At 37.7% G+C, this 17,780-nt stretch overlaps 1 protein-coding gene across 1 annotated transcript; it reads right to left on the reverse strand.

The window, feature by feature from the left end:
- Positions 1 to 1,542: 1,542 nt before the first annotated feature.
- spag8 (sperm associated antigen 8) lies at positions 1,543 to 16,292 on the reverse strand. The gene is made up of 6 exons (XM_036528768.1): positions 16,143 to 16,292; positions 7,915 to 8,074; positions 7,505 to 7,550; positions 4,727 to 4,841; positions 4,422 to 4,484; positions 1,543 to 1,708 (listed from the first exon to the last, which is right to left on the reverse strand). Exons 1-6 carry the CDS (start codon positions 16,290 to 16,292, stop codon positions 1,586 to 1,588), a joined length of 657 nt encoding a protein of 218 aa, XP_036384661.1. The 3' UTR covers positions 1,543 to 1,585.
- Between the last annotated feature and the right edge of the window lie 1,488 nt (positions 16,293 to 17,780).

Consider the following 17,780-nt stretch of genomic DNA (forward strand, 5'->3'; position numbering starts at 1 on the left):
TTTGCTTTCTGATATCACCTTGGTCCCTAATAAAGTATACAAATATATATGGTTTATTATTATTTGATGCTATGCATTTGCCATATAGCTTTCTGTTCCCTCCAGCATAAAACTGCACTTGAATCAAATTTTTACAATAGGGCACCAGCGAAATAGCTAACAAACACAACAAAAAGCTAGTTAATTAACCATAGCCACATTGGTCAAGGAGGCGAAATCTTTTTGCCCACACTGTTTGAACATATTTGAACTTTTCAGTTTGATCGCTTTTCAGCTACCTGCCACTGAGCACACAATTTCCTGGTGTATTGAAGAAAAGGCAATCATTGCACATAGCTAGCTCTCTGCTTAATTACATTTCCTATCACCACACCATATGGCTAGCTGGCTCTCAGAATCACCTGCACATACAAGGGAAAATGTGCACTTGGAAAACCTGATTGTTGATGGCACTTAATTCTCATTTTTGTTTCTTTTTGTTTCTGGGGATAGCTACATTTTAGTTTATACAAAAATGTATAAACCATCAGGAAACCTTGTTCTTTAAAGCCATAAAGCTATCTCTCTAAGCTTTTTCCCAATTTTGTCTCTTTTCTCCATTCTCAAAATAAAATATTTTTAAATGTTTACAAGGACAGGTACATCTGGATGTTAGATGTAAACACTTGCAACATGTTTAACTTTTAGGTATCAGGAAATCAGAAGTCACTCTTGCTTTAAAATTGCCAGGCTTGCATGTGCCCACATCTTTGTGACACATTGTAAAATAAACATAAAGCTGTAGGTCCATATATTGTATGTGAAACTACACTGAGCTGTGTATAAATCTACTGTGCCTATACCACATGTGGTTGGGACTTGTGATTCCACCTAAGGCAAAGTCAAGGGTCATCTACCAGTCCATAAGTGCCGAAACACTCACAATGCAGCTTAATCAACAGTGGTAAATCTGTCAAACCTACGGCTTTGGAAATACACTCATGAATATATGTGACCACAAACAATGCCCAAAATGCTTGTTTTCAGGCAGTCTCACAAACCTTCACTTTGCAGCAGATGTGAAATGACAAATTCCCCCGCTCACTTATGACATAAACCCCTCTCAGTGTGCCCGGCCCAATGGATGACTCTGTTTTATGACCCATGATGGCAGACTCAGATCAGAAAGCTTACTCTCATCTTTTATCTCCCTCTTCCTGCAGACTTGTAATAGATCACTTTTGACAAAGCAAATATGATGGGGTAGGGTGTTGGTGGGGTGCTGGTCAATTGACTTTGGTCACAGCAAGACCCATGTTTACATAATTTAAAAGCTTACATTTGAATTTAAGGTTAAACACTTGAATTAATATAAATTGAATTTGCACTGTAACACACAATAAGACTCTTTATTATGAATAATGACAAGTAATCACAGTTATTCTTTTACAGTGTTTGTAGTTTCCCTTGTCATTAATGTGCACGCCCTGTTAAAAAATTCACTTACAAATAGAATTGGAGCACTGTTGTTAATTTGAAATTATACAATAATTATGGGATACTGTTCAAAAGCAGTAAACCAATGTATTTATGCTATGCCTGGGGCTCATATATCTGGATGATCAGCAAATGTGTACGGCACAGAATCTTCAAGGCACTCTTTGATTGGTGTGCTGAAGGTTGCGTTCTTTTTGAATGGAGTATCCATGGTTCTCACTGCTGTTACACCCTGAAAAAGGACAGTTCAGTTCAAAGTCATCACTCTGAATCAAATTTCATTTTAATTAAATAGTGATAAACATTATTCCACAACTTTTCAAAATGATGAGAAATCAGCAAGACATTCAACATGTCCAAGTTCATATAGAAAGACTGTCCAACTGCAAAAATGTCTTTTGAGAAGCCCGGAAATAACAGAAATCTGAAAAAATCAGAACTTAAATTAGCTAGTTAACACTAACATAAGTATATATCAGTAATTGACTATTGAGGAATTGCCATCAGAGGTCAATCTTACCATCTCACGTTCACAACTCCTTTCTAAAGAACCACTGATGAAAACGACATGTGTGATGTGTTAAGCTACTTAGCTATTTGGACCATGTCATTACTGTGGCTCTCAAGCAGACAAATACACTGTGGTTCTCAAGCAGTCAGATACAGTAATTCATGCTGCAGCAACACGCAGCATGTGCAACTGCATAAGCAGAGGTGAACACACAACAAATAACACAACAGCGAAGGCAAGCACATTGGCACCACGATGTTTCTCTATTAACGCAAATACAGTAAAGAATCAAAATTACTCATTGTGAACTATTATGAAGTCATTCATAGTTAGCTTAATTAATTCACATTTATGACAGAATTTAATTAAATTTGTCAGAGGAAGGCTATTTGAAACCACATCTGACATGTGGCGCTGGTGTGGCCAGACACCACAAATAACGGTACTAAAATGACCACATCTGGCAAGTGATTTACATGGGTGTATTTAATGCACATGCTCTGTTTTCTGTCAATTATCCATTAATATAAAGGTGACCACAATGAAACTGGAACAAAATTTGAAAGTGTGAAGATGGCTTGAACAGACTTTCAGCAGTTTGGAGCAACAGACCTCTTAAACACACAAGTGCATTTTTGCTCCTTCATATGGCCATGCCTGGACCCAATATGGTAGTTACTCTTGCTCAGAGCAAGAATCGATACCTTTGTTAGTATAGCTTTTCTGTGTGTATTCACTATGTGCCCCACACAGTAGTACCCAATACTACTGATACTGCTTCCTGAGTAAATCAAATACAGTGAAGATTTATCATGAAATCAAAGTAAAATAATTAATAAATAATATTAACAGAATGTGCTGCCGAAGTAAATGGTAAGAAACAGGATGATTTTTACATTTCCATGGTGCATTCGAAGCAAGGCATGCCATCTGCACCTGTACAAACTCAGATCTTGACCAAATCAGTTCCATTTCCAACTGACATTTCTTTTTAAAGAAGAGCAGAAAATCAGTTATTGGTAACGCTTTCCTCTTTTCTGTCATGGTGGATACAGAAGTTTATTCACGCCGGGGCCTGACCACGGCATCCCTCAGTACCTATGTTTGCTCCCATGCAAGTTGAGGGTTTTAAGTCAGCTCTTTTTTTTATTGTACCAATGCATTGATTCCGTTGAATACTGCATCTGTTCATAAAATAAGCAGACAAAATTTGGATACACAGGGCAAGAAATACAGAAATATGCCACTCAACCCGATCACCTTTGTAGCTATTTCAAAGGAATTTGGTGTCTTTAGAATGTTGAGCAGTCAGAGAGGCTGACTATTTTGAAATGGGTTTAAGATGTAAAACTCAGCTTTGATACTATATGCGGATTTCATAAATGTATCATGTTTACAGTGTCATAAAATTCACAGATCACTGTGGCGGACAGTTTCATGCAGTTCTATTCAAGAGGTAAAGCAATTTAAAATATACCGTGTCCATACAATAGGTTGGATTACTTGCTTTGGTACATTTCACTGATAGAACTTGCACAGTGCTCTCAACAATGTGTCATTGTGGGGTGAATATAGTGCTATTTAAGCTGCATATTCAATATCATAAACACATTTATGTATGTACCAACACAAAGCTGTGGTGAGCAGTCTTACATAACATGATATTCAACTTTAAAGCAGCAAGTGTGTATATACATGGCCTCAAAGTTGTCAAATTGAATCCTGGGTAGGATGACACTATTGTAGCCTTGTGCAAGGTACTTAACTTTACCTGCTGGCAATTAAATCCTGCTTTACAGGCTCCAGAAGTTGGTCTATGAACATTTTAACCTACCCTGGATAAGTGTCTGCTATGCAAACTTAGATTGCCAAATGGGTTCTGACTTTAATTTAAGACTTGAAATGATTTTGTAGCTCTCGGTTTGTCTTAACACGCTTGTAACATTTTACTGATGTCTCAAAAGGATGTGGGAAGCAAAGTGACTAGATGAACACAGCACACAAAAATATAGCTAAGTTTTCACATATTTGTGACGTAGTGGTTAAGGAGATGGGTTTTTATTCAAAGGTACTTCTGCACTGCTGTTGTACTCTTGAGAAAAGTGCTTCATGTAAATTGCTTCAGTAAATATTCGGCTGCTGAATAGATAATGTGTAAAATGTGAACTGTATAGATTGTTCAAAATAATAGTCTGCTAAGCAAACAAATAATCAAACAGTCAAACCTTAATGGAACATTAAGACAAACATCATTGAAAACTGAAAACTAAAAGAAACCTGATAAGTGCTCATTGCTATTGTACTGTTTTATTCTTGCTAAAACAAAAAAAAAAAAATCAGTTTCAATGCATTACCACATTTTAATAAAAAATATATGGGCCGCTAACAGATGGCTAATAATGGAAAAAACTGAAATGCGTCACGGCAAACTTACCTGTATCTTCTGATGGTTCTCACTCCAAAAGGAAATTGCTTGTTCCCTTTTATAGTCATGTTCCTATTGAGGACAACATGCAAAGACAGTTTATTTCCCCAAAAAGCATATTTAATGTTTCCTTTTACAGTATACCTGGGGCACTATAACATCACAACAATTGCAAAGTGCAAGTAAGGCAATCAGTAATATACAGTATTTTACAATTACAGCCAAGTGTCTCAATTACAGAAACAATTTAACCAACATTACCAGCTACTGAGAGACAATGAGTTGCTATTTTTATATATTCCATTAATACATACCTTGGAAGGTGATGGGGGGACGGATTTAAACCCTGGGACTTTAAAGTCCTCTCTTGTGGTTGAGAAAAACTCTGCTTTAGGAGGACCAGGATTAAATACATTGTGCACCTGCTCACTGTTGGATAAAGAAAATACAAAACACCAGCATGAGACAATACTAATTTTCAGGGCTAACCACTGTCTATCAGTGCTGATAAAATGAGTTATTTCTCAGTGTGCTACACAACAATCGGAATTTAGGGAATTCAGCACATTCATATAGTCATGCAGATTTTCCGAAATGAATAGCTCATACATATAAAAACAATTTAGGCCATCTTCAACAGGTTTTGCACATTTCTGCGTATTGTTCATATGTGAAGTAAGACAATATAGTGCATTAAAAGCAACAATGTTCAAAAATGAGAACATAATTTACTTTGAAAACTGTAGAAACCTCAGTGCTTGTCACCTGTCAGTAATTATGAATGTATTAGCAGTACACAGAAATGCATAATTTCGTATGCTAGTAATCAATAAGGCCATGTTCATCACTACAACTATCATCAATGCCTTTCCAAATTAGTTTCTACAGCAATTTTTCTTCTCAAGTATAGAACTGATCCAAGGATATGTTACGATTTTGGTCTGGCCTTTTTCCACACACTTGAGAAGACAGGCTGCCATGGAAAACACCGCAGACTGAGAAATACTACCCTTCCCAGTATTATCACCACTAGTCATGGCCCTTATAAAACTGTACTCATTACAAAATTAGGTAATACAATATGTATACACTTTCTGGATAAAGCATGACTCATTCTAAGTCTGCAACACACACTACACACAGGACTACAGAGACTTTGTACACTCTACAGTATAGACCAGCTTGGTTTGGTGATTCATTAAAAACGTTGTAAAACATACAATAACAACTTTAAATGTGTTGTGTGTGTGTGTGTGTGTGTGTGTGTGTGTGGAGTGCCCCTTCAAGACTTTGAGTGTGGAACAAGGCGAGAGTCCTTCAAAACTGCCTAAAGTACAATAAGATTACACCAATTTGCCACATATATTTTTAGCTTTCTGATTAGATGTTTTTGTAAGAGAGACCAGGGCATTCCAGTACAGCTGGGTACACATGTGAGCTGGAGATGCTGTGGTAGCTAGGAGACCAGCGATCGAAACCCAGCCATGCTACACTGCCCACAGTCTTCTCTCTACTCACAGTATAAATTTCCGTAGCAGACACATCTGTTCCTCCCATCACAAGAAGTAAACACAATAAACGTAAGTAAAGAAAGGAGTCAGACACCTTCACCCCCCTCCCAAGAACACACATGGTTTACAGGTGGCCTTGCACACCCCCTTTCCCTGAACTGTGTAAGATGTGCTCATAAAAGCCATAGGCCACAGTACACAGTACAGACGTGCCACACACAATCATTGACAAGGGTGGACAAATAATTTGGGTTTTGAAAAATACAGCCAAAATGCTGGTGTAACAGAATCCCACTGGCACACATCTGGGCAAAGCATTTGAGGTTAGGCAAAATCTGAGGTCAACACATAAAATTAACAGGAAGCCGAAGAAGGTAAGCCTGGTGTTTATACTGGGTAGTGGATCATTTCCATGTGAGGATTCTGAATATGAAACTATGAAAAATGATATTACAAAGGTTTACTCTTTCGATTTTCAGAGCAGATCTCTTTTGAAGAGCAAAAACCTGACGCTGTGCTACAATACCATTGACAAACAAGGAGACCATAACAAGTTTTTTAATCTTCAAAATAATATGAAACAATGTCATCTTTGGTTTTATACATTTTGAGTGTAAGTTTTTTAATGGAATTTCTGTGCTATGGTTAAGAGAAACACGACTCTGTGATATCACATCCAGAAAAATCCAGTGTTGTTTACATACTTCTGGTGAATTTTTGACATGTGAAACAACCATATGGCATCAGAAACCTTAGGGTCAGTAATCTTCTGCTACATGTTTTGCAGTGTAAGCCACAAATATATAAAATTAATACTATTTTATTTTTAAAATTCCTTATACCTTATGGTATTTTCCTAGTCTGTTTCTATTTTAGTGAGAAATTATAGCATTAAATCTAATATTACATTTTAAATAAATAAGAGGGATATACTTTTACTGTAAATGTACACCTATTACTTTTAATTGTGTACAGAGTGTAATATTGCTAGTTTTTCATAAATTTAAAATAAATAAAATTAATTATTAAGTGTACAGTGATCCTCATCTGTTTCAAAGATGGCAATGTCTGATTTTAAGGTTTATTGCACAATGGCAGGGTTTACAATTGTTTTACATAACAGATTAATTATATCATTCAGGCTACCATTCTCTTCAAGATGTCCAAATATAAACAACACAGGCTTTTAATATTAAATGTGTATTACTCTGTTGTTCAGGATTGTTCTGTTTGGCACACTGCTATGCACATTTAGAAAAATCATTTAAATGTCTGAAGTTTTAATTGAACTATAAAGCTAACCAAGACTTGCCCTGGCAGATTTTTACATCATTTTCTTCCTACTGTTTCCTGTCAGGCAAATGTTTTACTGTTGAACTTCATATGAATGCATCCTTAAAGTTGACCGAGATGTGAAAATTTGCCCCCTTACTTAATTCAGCTACTTGTCATGAAAAGGCTTTTCTACCATAGATGAAACTGGCTAGAATGTGGTAACATTATTAAGATGAAAGGTAGTAAAAGCTAAAAACAACAGAATACCTTACATAAAACTTTATGTAATGAAAACAGGCCACTAACCTTATTGTCCTGTACAGGGATTTTTCTAGAATTTCTTCTCTCAGCCCTTTCAAAAAAAAAAAAAAAAACAAACATGAAAACAGTGTGGTCAAGAAAAGAACTGTTGCTGTTATCCTTTGATTTAACATCTGAGAAAGCATCAGCTCATCCAAAGACAGAACCTTGAAATCCTGCAGTTTTATGAAGCCAAATTACATTTTGAATAAGAAATTCATTTTCATTGTAGTTGTACAACATAATATGCCAGTGGTGTAAAACATACCATCTGTGTACAAGGTATCCTTTGATTTGGGTTGTGCTAACACTGCTGTCATAATCATCTGAGTGCAATGTCTTACTGAGACACGGAGAGCTAAGATAAATCACACAGCTCCTGTGGAATCCTCTGTGGAGTATCTGCTCATACCCACCCCTCTGCCTGACCCCTGGGCCTACAGGAGGGATGAAGGCCTCTTTCACTGTACTGATATCTTGAATCTTTGATATCAGATCCACAGAAAGAATCCCTTTATGTCCATGTTTGCAAATAAAATCTTTGGATTCCTCATTGTCCAGGGGTGCGCAAGCCCTCTAGAAATAAAAAAGGAGAGAGGGTTTTGAAAGGCTGAAGATGAACTGAAGTGGCAGTATGCAGCCGTGTTGAGGTATGCTTTAAAAGCTTCAGCAACAGAGTTAAAACTCAGGTAATACAACTGAGCAAGACACTGCACTTTAAATGACCCAAAAATCACAAGTCTACTGAAGAGCCCATGATTTGGTCTGACCCACAGCACAAATTGACTTGGCCTCTAGGACATCTTTTGGACGGTAATTGTTCCAGTCAGCTTAACAAATAAAAATACAAACAGATGGATAAGAAATGCAATTATAAGAATAATCTTTAACAAAAAGACAGCATGTGACAGATTTGTGCTATTCCTGGATTGCTATGAATGAAGAAAAATCTGATTTTGTATAGTGGTGTGTGCTGTGGAAGGAGAGGTAGGAATTTGTACTCCTTATTTTTTATTTGGTTTAAAATGTTTTCTAAAAATAAAAGAACTAGCAGCATTTCAAGGGACGTGTAGGTCTGAGTTGCCTCATTTTATTAAATCATCATTTATAGAACACTGCATAGTGAACTAGTTGTTGCCTGCTGTATCAAATATACAGTCCATCAGGAAATACTTATTGGATTAACATTAATTAAAATAACACTACCAGAATATGCTTCTGACGACGTTGTTTTACACTTATCCTTCCACCTAATCTGCCGTTTTAGATGACATGTCTTACTGTTGCACACTTGCCTAAATTCCAACATTGGCATTCTCGTAGATAGGCAGCTAGCTAGCTAATCAGAAACATACACAAGCACATAGACGCACATACAACCACACAAATATAAGTAACAGGTCAGCTATTCTTATAGCAAAGTAGGCACTTAAGGATCATTTCCAACATCAAAAACAGGACACGATATCATCCTACACCTTACGTTAGCTAAATTAGTTGACTAAACTGACGTTAGCTACCTAGGCAACTACAGGCAACGTGTCAGAACAACGTGTAGAACAGACTGACGTTTGCCGGCGCTTAACTTCATCGCATTTCACGTTGGACAACCCATTAAAAATCTGGTTTACGACTATCTTATGCTATACACTACGGAAGAGGCTAACATTCATTCTGAGTTACAGCAGCATGCTAACGATCCGCTTATGATGAAACTCCACCTCACCTCTTCCACCCAGTTGTCCAAAAGACATTTTCCAGTCGACTGATTACCCACAGACACATCAGTATTCATTCTAATATCAAATTAGGGGCCTATTAACTTACTATATATGTTTTAAATAGTAATGTCAATGTTTTTTTTGTTTAATTATACCGTTAATCTCAGATAAAAACCTGATTAAGTCAAAGTTCCTCCCCTGGTACCACTGCTTGAGAAACGTAACCATAACGACTGTAAACAAGTCTGACATCATCTTCCTGGGGCAGGGAGAAGTCCTCTCGCATGCCAGCTGTTATGGTCTAATCACAAGCAGTTTCAAGTTGCAGGGTGTCAAGTCTTATAAAACGAACTCTCGAAATACAGTTTAATATCCCTGTAACAGAAATACAATAGACATCTATATACAACGAGCTGCATAGTATACCATAGGATAGCTATCACGAAACGAAAATTCGCAATGCCGTGGTACTACATGTACATCAGTAACACATGTACATCTAACACGAATGCATAAAGTTATGATGACTTTTTGGCTATAAAAAGAGAAATAAATGCCCAGAGACAAGAAATGTGACCAGTTAATATGAAATAAGTTTTAGTATCAAATAAGTTATAGCACACTTGCCATTTGCTATTCTATTGCTTCCTCAGCACATTTTAATAAACTGAAAAGCTGGGATTCCTGTGTGAAACAGCAAGATAAAGGCTAAAATGAAAACATGCATGTAATATAACAACAGCTCTCTACCCACAGAAATCAGCCAAAACAACACATATACTGTAGACAAGAAATAAATAGCAATTTGACTTTTTTTTTAATCCATTCATCCATTTTTTATCATTAGCGTGATTACTAGCGAGCATTGCAAAGTTTATGTGCAATTTTTGCTTGGTGAAATGTTTACAGAAACAGCATTTGCAGCTCTCTGAGATGCTGCAGCTGTTTTGTTGGATTGCTTTAAGGGTCCATACAAGCGTGAGCTTGTGACATTCTGTCTGGGAGGAAAAGAGTCTGACTTTCGCTTGTCACATTGTGCATAATATTGCAGTGTTGTGTACATTCCCACGGGAATGTTCTGTTCAGTGTGTATTCAAGCTTTTCTAGTGTAATGACTGGGGGAAAGTTGGTGGCTCTTTCTGAAATAAATACATAATTAAATAAAACAGTTATTACTAGTTTTTATTTTTGAAGAGGTGGCTGCTTAATCTATTTTTTACATACAGGTTCTTACATTACAAGTCCAGATATGTAAAGGCAGTTCCAGTTGTGGCCTATGTAATTTTAGAATATGAGTCATTTAAAACATCCAATATGGCAGCCATATTTTGTGACCCATCAACACCAAATAAAACAAAAACAATAGCATACATAATGATGTACCTATTAGCGCAATTCATCATAGCAGAATATCAATAGCTATGGCAGAACTAATCCAAGAAATGCAGACAATAATAATTTGTTAAGATTTGAATTTATGGATGTCTGAAATATCCACCATCTTTCTTGTACTCACTGAATGTATAACAGGAAGAGAAGAGGAATGACGAATTGTGTCAAGGGATAAGAGGTTAACCTCATTCGCTCTCCATCACTCAGATATTGACCAGCTTCCAGTCTGGATGGTATATTTAGGCGTTCAGAGCCTGGATGCAAATCACTTCTAATCTGCAGTCCATCTACCTCAGTGAAAGCCCTCTTAGTCATATCCTCTACAGCTCAAGTGCTGCCTTACAAGCACAGCTGAGCATGTTCATAACACCCCTCTGGCCAATCAGCAAAACCTATCTATTAGACTGCAAGGACACCAATTCTAATTTAATAATTTAAAAAATTGTCACATCATTGCACTTGACATGAGAGAATCCGTTGCCTCAGAACACACAAGTTATGGAATTGAAATGAGGTTCCCTGTGCTAGGGGAGTGCTGAAACTGCCACTTCAAATGACAGGCAATGACAGACAACAAATTTGCACTATACTAATTTCAGAAAAGCATCTCTCCTAATTCCTGTTGGAACACATATATTAACTATTTTCCAAAACACTTGTTATTTTAGATCATTTGTAAAATGTGAAAAAGGTGACACAAACTGCAACTGTAACACTGACAGTCACAATTTAATATGTACAGTCCAATAACTGCTGCTCTTTGGCAATAAATGCAATAAGCCAGCATTAGTATGTCGAATGAAAGACTTTGATACAAACTCAGACCACTTCTTCTTTTGTTCTTCAAACTGCTTGTGAGCCAATGGTATTTTAATTTTACTAGATAGGTGTGATTCATAAGATTTATTTTCTAACTGGGCATACCTTCTAATGTGTAATTAGTTATGCCTTTTAATTTTTATCAATAGGCTATTGACCATCTGTTTGTTACAGGGGCAAAGTAGCATATGTGTTTTCATTCCACACCACAAAATGACATGACTGAAATGACAGACACTCATTCCTACTTGTGCTAGGTCTGATGCTGGAAAAATATGGGGAGAACCAAGCAGAACCACACACGAGCCCATGAGCCTGGTTCTAGAAATATTTTGGATGATAACTGAGCCTAGTTCAAAAACTGCAAGTGAATTTACAGTTAAGTATTCTTTGGTTAAGTTTGACGGATGTCTGTTTCTGACTTTCTGAATGGTGATCCATCTCTGCTTTCTGCTACATGTAGACTGTTTAGGCTGACCTAAAAATACAGAGAACAGAACATCAAAATCAGCCACCAGCAAAGAGAACATGTTCCAGTTTTGGGGACAGCAAAAAAACTGGTTCGGCTAAAGTTCTTTTTGGCTTACCCATCACTGATTCAGATTGCTTTGGATCATTATGAGGATTCAGAATAGCTTTGTGTGACAGATCTCTGTCGAGTTCTCCAAGGGCTCCACACTGTCTAAGTTAAGAGGTCCAGCGGGTATGGATGCTCCCTTGCAGAGATGACTATGGACATAGCCCAATGTGGCATTACAGCACTGAACAAGCAATAGCCTTTAGCAAGCACATTAGGAAACACCATTAAAGAAATATGGAAACTGTCTAAAACACGGCTGATTTGACTATGTACCGCCAAGTTTTTATTTCTGGTCTCATGTGAGATGTGGACTTGGATGTTCAGAACCTCCTCTAATAAATGATCTGGGGGAGAACAGATAAGGACTATTCATTTCACCCTTCAGAAGGTGTCAGGGGAATATCACTATGACGTAAGGACTGTTTCAAGTTCAAACTGACGTTCATTCCTGGAAGTTCCCAACAATGAGAGGACACCATTATTATACCAGAATGAATTCTGAAGACCTCTTTACCTAAAACCTCTGAAAACCTGCCAGAGTACACACACATTCTATAAAAGTACTTAGAGTAGTTCTCAGTTGAATCTGCTGTAGTTCACATTTATACAGAAATCTCTGCTTAATAGTGTTAGGATAGTTTTGCTGCTCATCCATTAAGGAAATATGCTATGGTGTTTCCACCACTTTTTTCCCAGGAATCAACCCCTACTGTGTTCAATTTAAAATATTCAAGTGTATCTGTTTTTGATTTTTTGGTTATAACATAGACAAAATTTACTCAAGTTTCAGGTCTCTGATGTGTCTAATGTTTGCAGAACATGATGGGGAAAATAATATTTTTAACTGTATCAAATAGATTCAAAACAAAAAGCTGATATTAAATTAAGGCAGAAGAAACATTTGCTACACAGACAGAGGAGCTGATATTGAATTACTAAGGTGCAAACTGCAGATAGGTCTTATACTACATTACAGTTTATCAGTATATCATGCCTAGAACTGGAACAGCTACCTTTTTCTGCACCTGTACAGAGCAGTATCTTTGCAGAAAATCTTACATTGTTGCCCCCATGTGAACCACAATGGTAAGAAATCCTCAATTTGTTCCATCAGGATTATTTTATAGTCGGCTTTAATGTGCCATTTGTTAATGCCATGCAGTAAAGAATAAACTGCGCCATCTATTTTTGTGTGATTTACTGCAAACTATTTACCTAACTTGTTTTCTCAAATTGTGACATTAAATTAAAAAAAAACAACTTCTCCATGTCGGGCAGCCTGCCTTCATCACACGTCAATACAGGGTAAATGATGCGTGAGTAATTACATAAACAGCCGAACTGAATTACCCTAAACCAGCATACTTTAACCATGTGTGTATATATTCCCTTGTTAAGAATCTTGGAAGGTAGGGCTGTTGTACACATAGTGTTTTAACGCAAAATTATATTTCTGCAACAGTTCCTGCCAAATGCCATACACTGTCACATTATTGCTTTCCTCACCTTTATTTCAAAACCCTGAGATCTTTATTTACACAGTACAGTTACACGACACATAGCCTACACAGTCCACAGAGAAGAGTTGATGGATTTGTCCTCTAACATGCCTGTGGGGACTGCACAAAGCAGCCAGTCATTTCACGTTTTCTCAGGAGACACATGGGGATGTTTGGAGGGACGGGAGGGTAAACATTGATTCCAAACAGCTGTCTGGAGAACGGAGCAAAGTTTAAATGTTGCTTCCTGTCTATTCATTCCAGACAGTGATTTAATCCAAAATTTTAATGTCTCCCTCTCTCTTCTCTCTTCGAAACCACATTTTGCTGGCCCAAGAATGTGTGCTGAACCCGAGATTAACGAATCAGATTCCATTTCATGGAGGGCATGTGAGCATTTTTCGATCTCTGATTGAGATTCCTAGCATAAGAGAGAGACAAAGACATGCAGAGTGTGGTTTTGTGTGCATGTGTCTGTGTGTGTGTGTGTGTGTGTGCGTGCATGTGTGTGTGTTTGTGTGAGCATGAGTGCGTGAGAGAAGGAGAAGGAACAGGAGAAAGAGAAAAAGAATTGTCAAATGTGATAAACTTCCAAGAATTGCCTTGCATGACTTTTACAAAAACATCCCCAAAGTACAGAGGGAAAAAAACAAGCAACGCATGCAGAGCAGAATAACATTATTAGTTAGCATTCCAAAAAGACAAGTTATGGATGCATCTATGGAAGCCCACCAGGGCATAACATGGCAAAATCAGAACCCTCTAATTCTCCTCAGCCAATTTAGGTTGGTATTTACATTCATTTCACCACCATCTAAAACAAGCAGACAAGCTTTAGAGTAGCATCAAATACAAGAAACAATGTATCACACGTTGGATTACACATACAAAATGGAATGCTACATAACTGTGTAACAGTAGTTGAAAATGACACAATGCAAGATGACAACAGATAGATGTATTGCAGATGCAGCCTGAATCAAGTTCCAGAGTAAAACTGCTTGAGGAATTATAGTACAAAATATTTTGTCATTTTGTACACAAACTATTTCCATTTTTTAAATCTAAAATTAAAAAAGAACAAGGAATTCTAACAAACCTCCTGCTTTAATATCTTCAGTAAGTGTAGTGCACACATGAAAATTGAATCCCCCCCCCCCCCCCCCCCCCCCCCAATGGGCTGCGCTCCCACTGTCTCAAAATATATTATATTATATTATATTATATTATATTATATTATATGTAACATTACAAACACATTGGTAAAACAGTTTCCGAAAATATGTATTGCAGCTCTAGTTAACATTCCCAGAACTCTGTGTTGAAGAGGAGGCCCCAGTGCTCCTAGGGTTGCAGAAAAGCAGAAGCATATGACCATCTGCCTCTCTCAGCCTGGGGAACAGAGAGTGATATTGAGACGGTTCATATTATTTTATGTGCTACTATTTCATTGTTCATCATTGCCATTAATATCCCCGACAATAACGGAGAGCACATACTAACACATATCGGCACATTGAATTATAGAAGGCCTTCACTGTGACTGTCTGTTCCTCAGGCTTTGGTAGGGAAATGTGTCATCTACTGCTTCTTCACACTCATCATGAAATCTTTTTGTATGTACTGTATTCATAGCTTTATTGACAGATATCCTTAGGTAGCAAATGTAATCTTCCCTACCCACAAAGCATTTGAATTGTATCAGCGAGAGCATGAGGAAGAAAAAGCATGAAATTCAGAGAGCCCGAGATATGCAGACAGCTAAAGAAAGAGAGAGTGAAAGATTCTGAGGAAAAAAAAAGAAGTATACTTGAAGAGATTCTACTTGTGTTACTGAGAAAGAAAATTGCTCCCTGTGGGACCATTACAGTGAATAACAAAGATAATAGGTGAATGTGATGTAATAGGAACACACAGCCTGTATTCGTCAGAATCCTGACAAGTCCCTGCACACCCACCCCACTGCTGTGTCCCTCGGATCTGAATGACTCGTTTACCACTGGAAAGTCTCTGGCTTCATAACAACATTTGTGTCACATCCCCCCTATACTGTAATGGGAGAAGACAGAAAATTTCCTGTTACCAATTATAGCATTGCTCTGCGAAACAGTTAAACTGCAAAAATGCTAAATAATGCTATCATTCTGACTGACTTTGCGTCAGCCGCCATCTATATTTGCCCATATCAGTCAGGCCCAAAAGTTGTTCATGACAGAACTGATCATTTACATATTGGGTCAGTAGAGCCTCATGTAGACAGCTAACAAAGGGCCTGATATTCTATGTATTTTTACATGTGTGTATTTTATCAAAATAATTTCGTTTATAAAATGGCAATCATCACCACCTGGTATTATCCTCATAGCAGAATGACTTTTTAGACAATTCCAGTCTTAGTATTCCAGCAGTAGTACACAAGTGCTTTTTTTGACGAAATCATTGTAAGCATCTGGAATAATGATTTGTGGTCCAAGTGAGGGATACCATTGGTTTACTGCAGCTGTGTCGGCGCGCTCGTTGACTCCACCCGTGATAAGTGGGCCACAGACGAGGCAGGAGGACACACCGCAGGCCAGACAGCCGCGGAAAAGGGATACCAAAGGTCAGCAGGCGGCCTCGCAAAACAACAGCACGGAGGAGGTTCTCGTAAAGGTCCAGACGAGCAGACAGCGTGTCTTGGAGCGGCCATTAGGGCAGCCAAACAGACTGCGCTGGTCTGCGGCACCTCCACCGTCTCCTGCAGAGTCAGAAATCCGATCTGTGCTCTTCAGCTTCTGGGTCATCGCGTTACCGTTCATCATAATCGATGTTTTCTCCCATTCAGACGACTACTGTTTCAGTTTACAGTATATCTCAGTGACTGTGCATTTGTGACTGTTTTTTCTGCATTTTTGTTTGTTGTGTTGCAATAACAATGTTGCCCTTTGTTAGTGCTGTTTTGCTCTCTTATTGTAAATAGGATGTTCACGCATCGTTTGAGCAGACTTATTGTTATTGTTTACTATCCCTGTGATAAATATTGAAATCAACAGTGCAGGGGCCACTCACAGTGAGGGAAAACTGTCACCAGAGCGGGCTGTGCTCCTAAAAAGACTGAAGTATGTCTTGCATATTTTGTAACAGAGGCCAGTGCTATTGGCCCTATAACAATTGTTCAGCTCTGCAGCTAATTACTTTGAATGAATAACTTGTTTGAATGTTATCTGTATTGTGATAACAAGAGGCACAAATTAATAGAAATTAGTTGAACAATGCCTTCACTATCATCTTTTCAGGAAAATAAGTACACCTCCAGCAACACATTTCTTCCACATATGTCATACCAGGTAGTTGACGTGTCAGATTCAAATTAAGTGTAGTTAAGTACCAGCACTGTAAAGCCTGGTTGATTAAGCCTCACTAGAACTAAAATCAGCCTGCATGGTAGTTCACCAGGACCAGGATTGAGATACACTGCTCTGAACATCAGTCTTTTCAATAATTTTTCAGTTAGAGTCAATGATGACCAAGTGTGTGGATTGGTCCCGTGAAACATCTCTGATAAATCCTCTGAATCTAACTGCAATTATTATTGAGTGAGTTGGAGGTGTCCCCTGACTCAACAGAGGTAAGGCATCCCATCCATTGCTAAGTAAAATCCATTCATACCACTGCAATAAGCAAACTGTACCTGGACCACCAATGAGCTGCTGGCCAAAGATGGATAGGATAGAAAAGACAAAGTACCTCTGAGGATTGGCCTCATTACCATTGCCAATTCAAATCTTAATCCACAGTTTAATCCACTCCATACTAGATATGTAACTATCCTTTACTTTCCATGGTTCAATCATTTTATTAGCATGACAGTATTTTAGATGTTTATTTCCTTTGTTAATTGTTATCATTGAGAGTCAGTTTGAAATTCAGTTGTTTTTGTCGTGATTGTTCCACCATACTACCCTTCCATTTTTTGCAACTTTATCCTTACTGTAATCGCAACACTTTATTGTCATGCTTTTCATTCTGTTTACACTGCCATTTTAAATGTCTGTTGATTTTTTGCCTTTCCTAGTTTTTGTTGTTACATTGTCAATGTACATATATTCACAATCACATTTTCTCTTTATTGTGATGTACAAATCAATGATTATTTTTCTCTTGCATTATACTTGAGTAGATGGGTTTCTTGTAATCTAGGTCTGCTTTCAAGGATCAGCCCAATTATTAATTAAAATGCCACACCAAGTGAGGCGCTATAATGCCAGACAATCAGTACTACAATGAGTGCT

The sequence above is a fragment of the Megalops cyprinoides genome, chromosome 5, assembly GCF_013368585.1.
Source record: "Megalops cyprinoides isolate fMegCyp1 chromosome 5, fMegCyp1.pri, whole genome shotgun sequence".
Lineage (NCBI taxonomy): Eukaryota > Metazoa > Chordata > Actinopteri > Elopiformes > Megalopidae > Megalops > Megalops cyprinoides.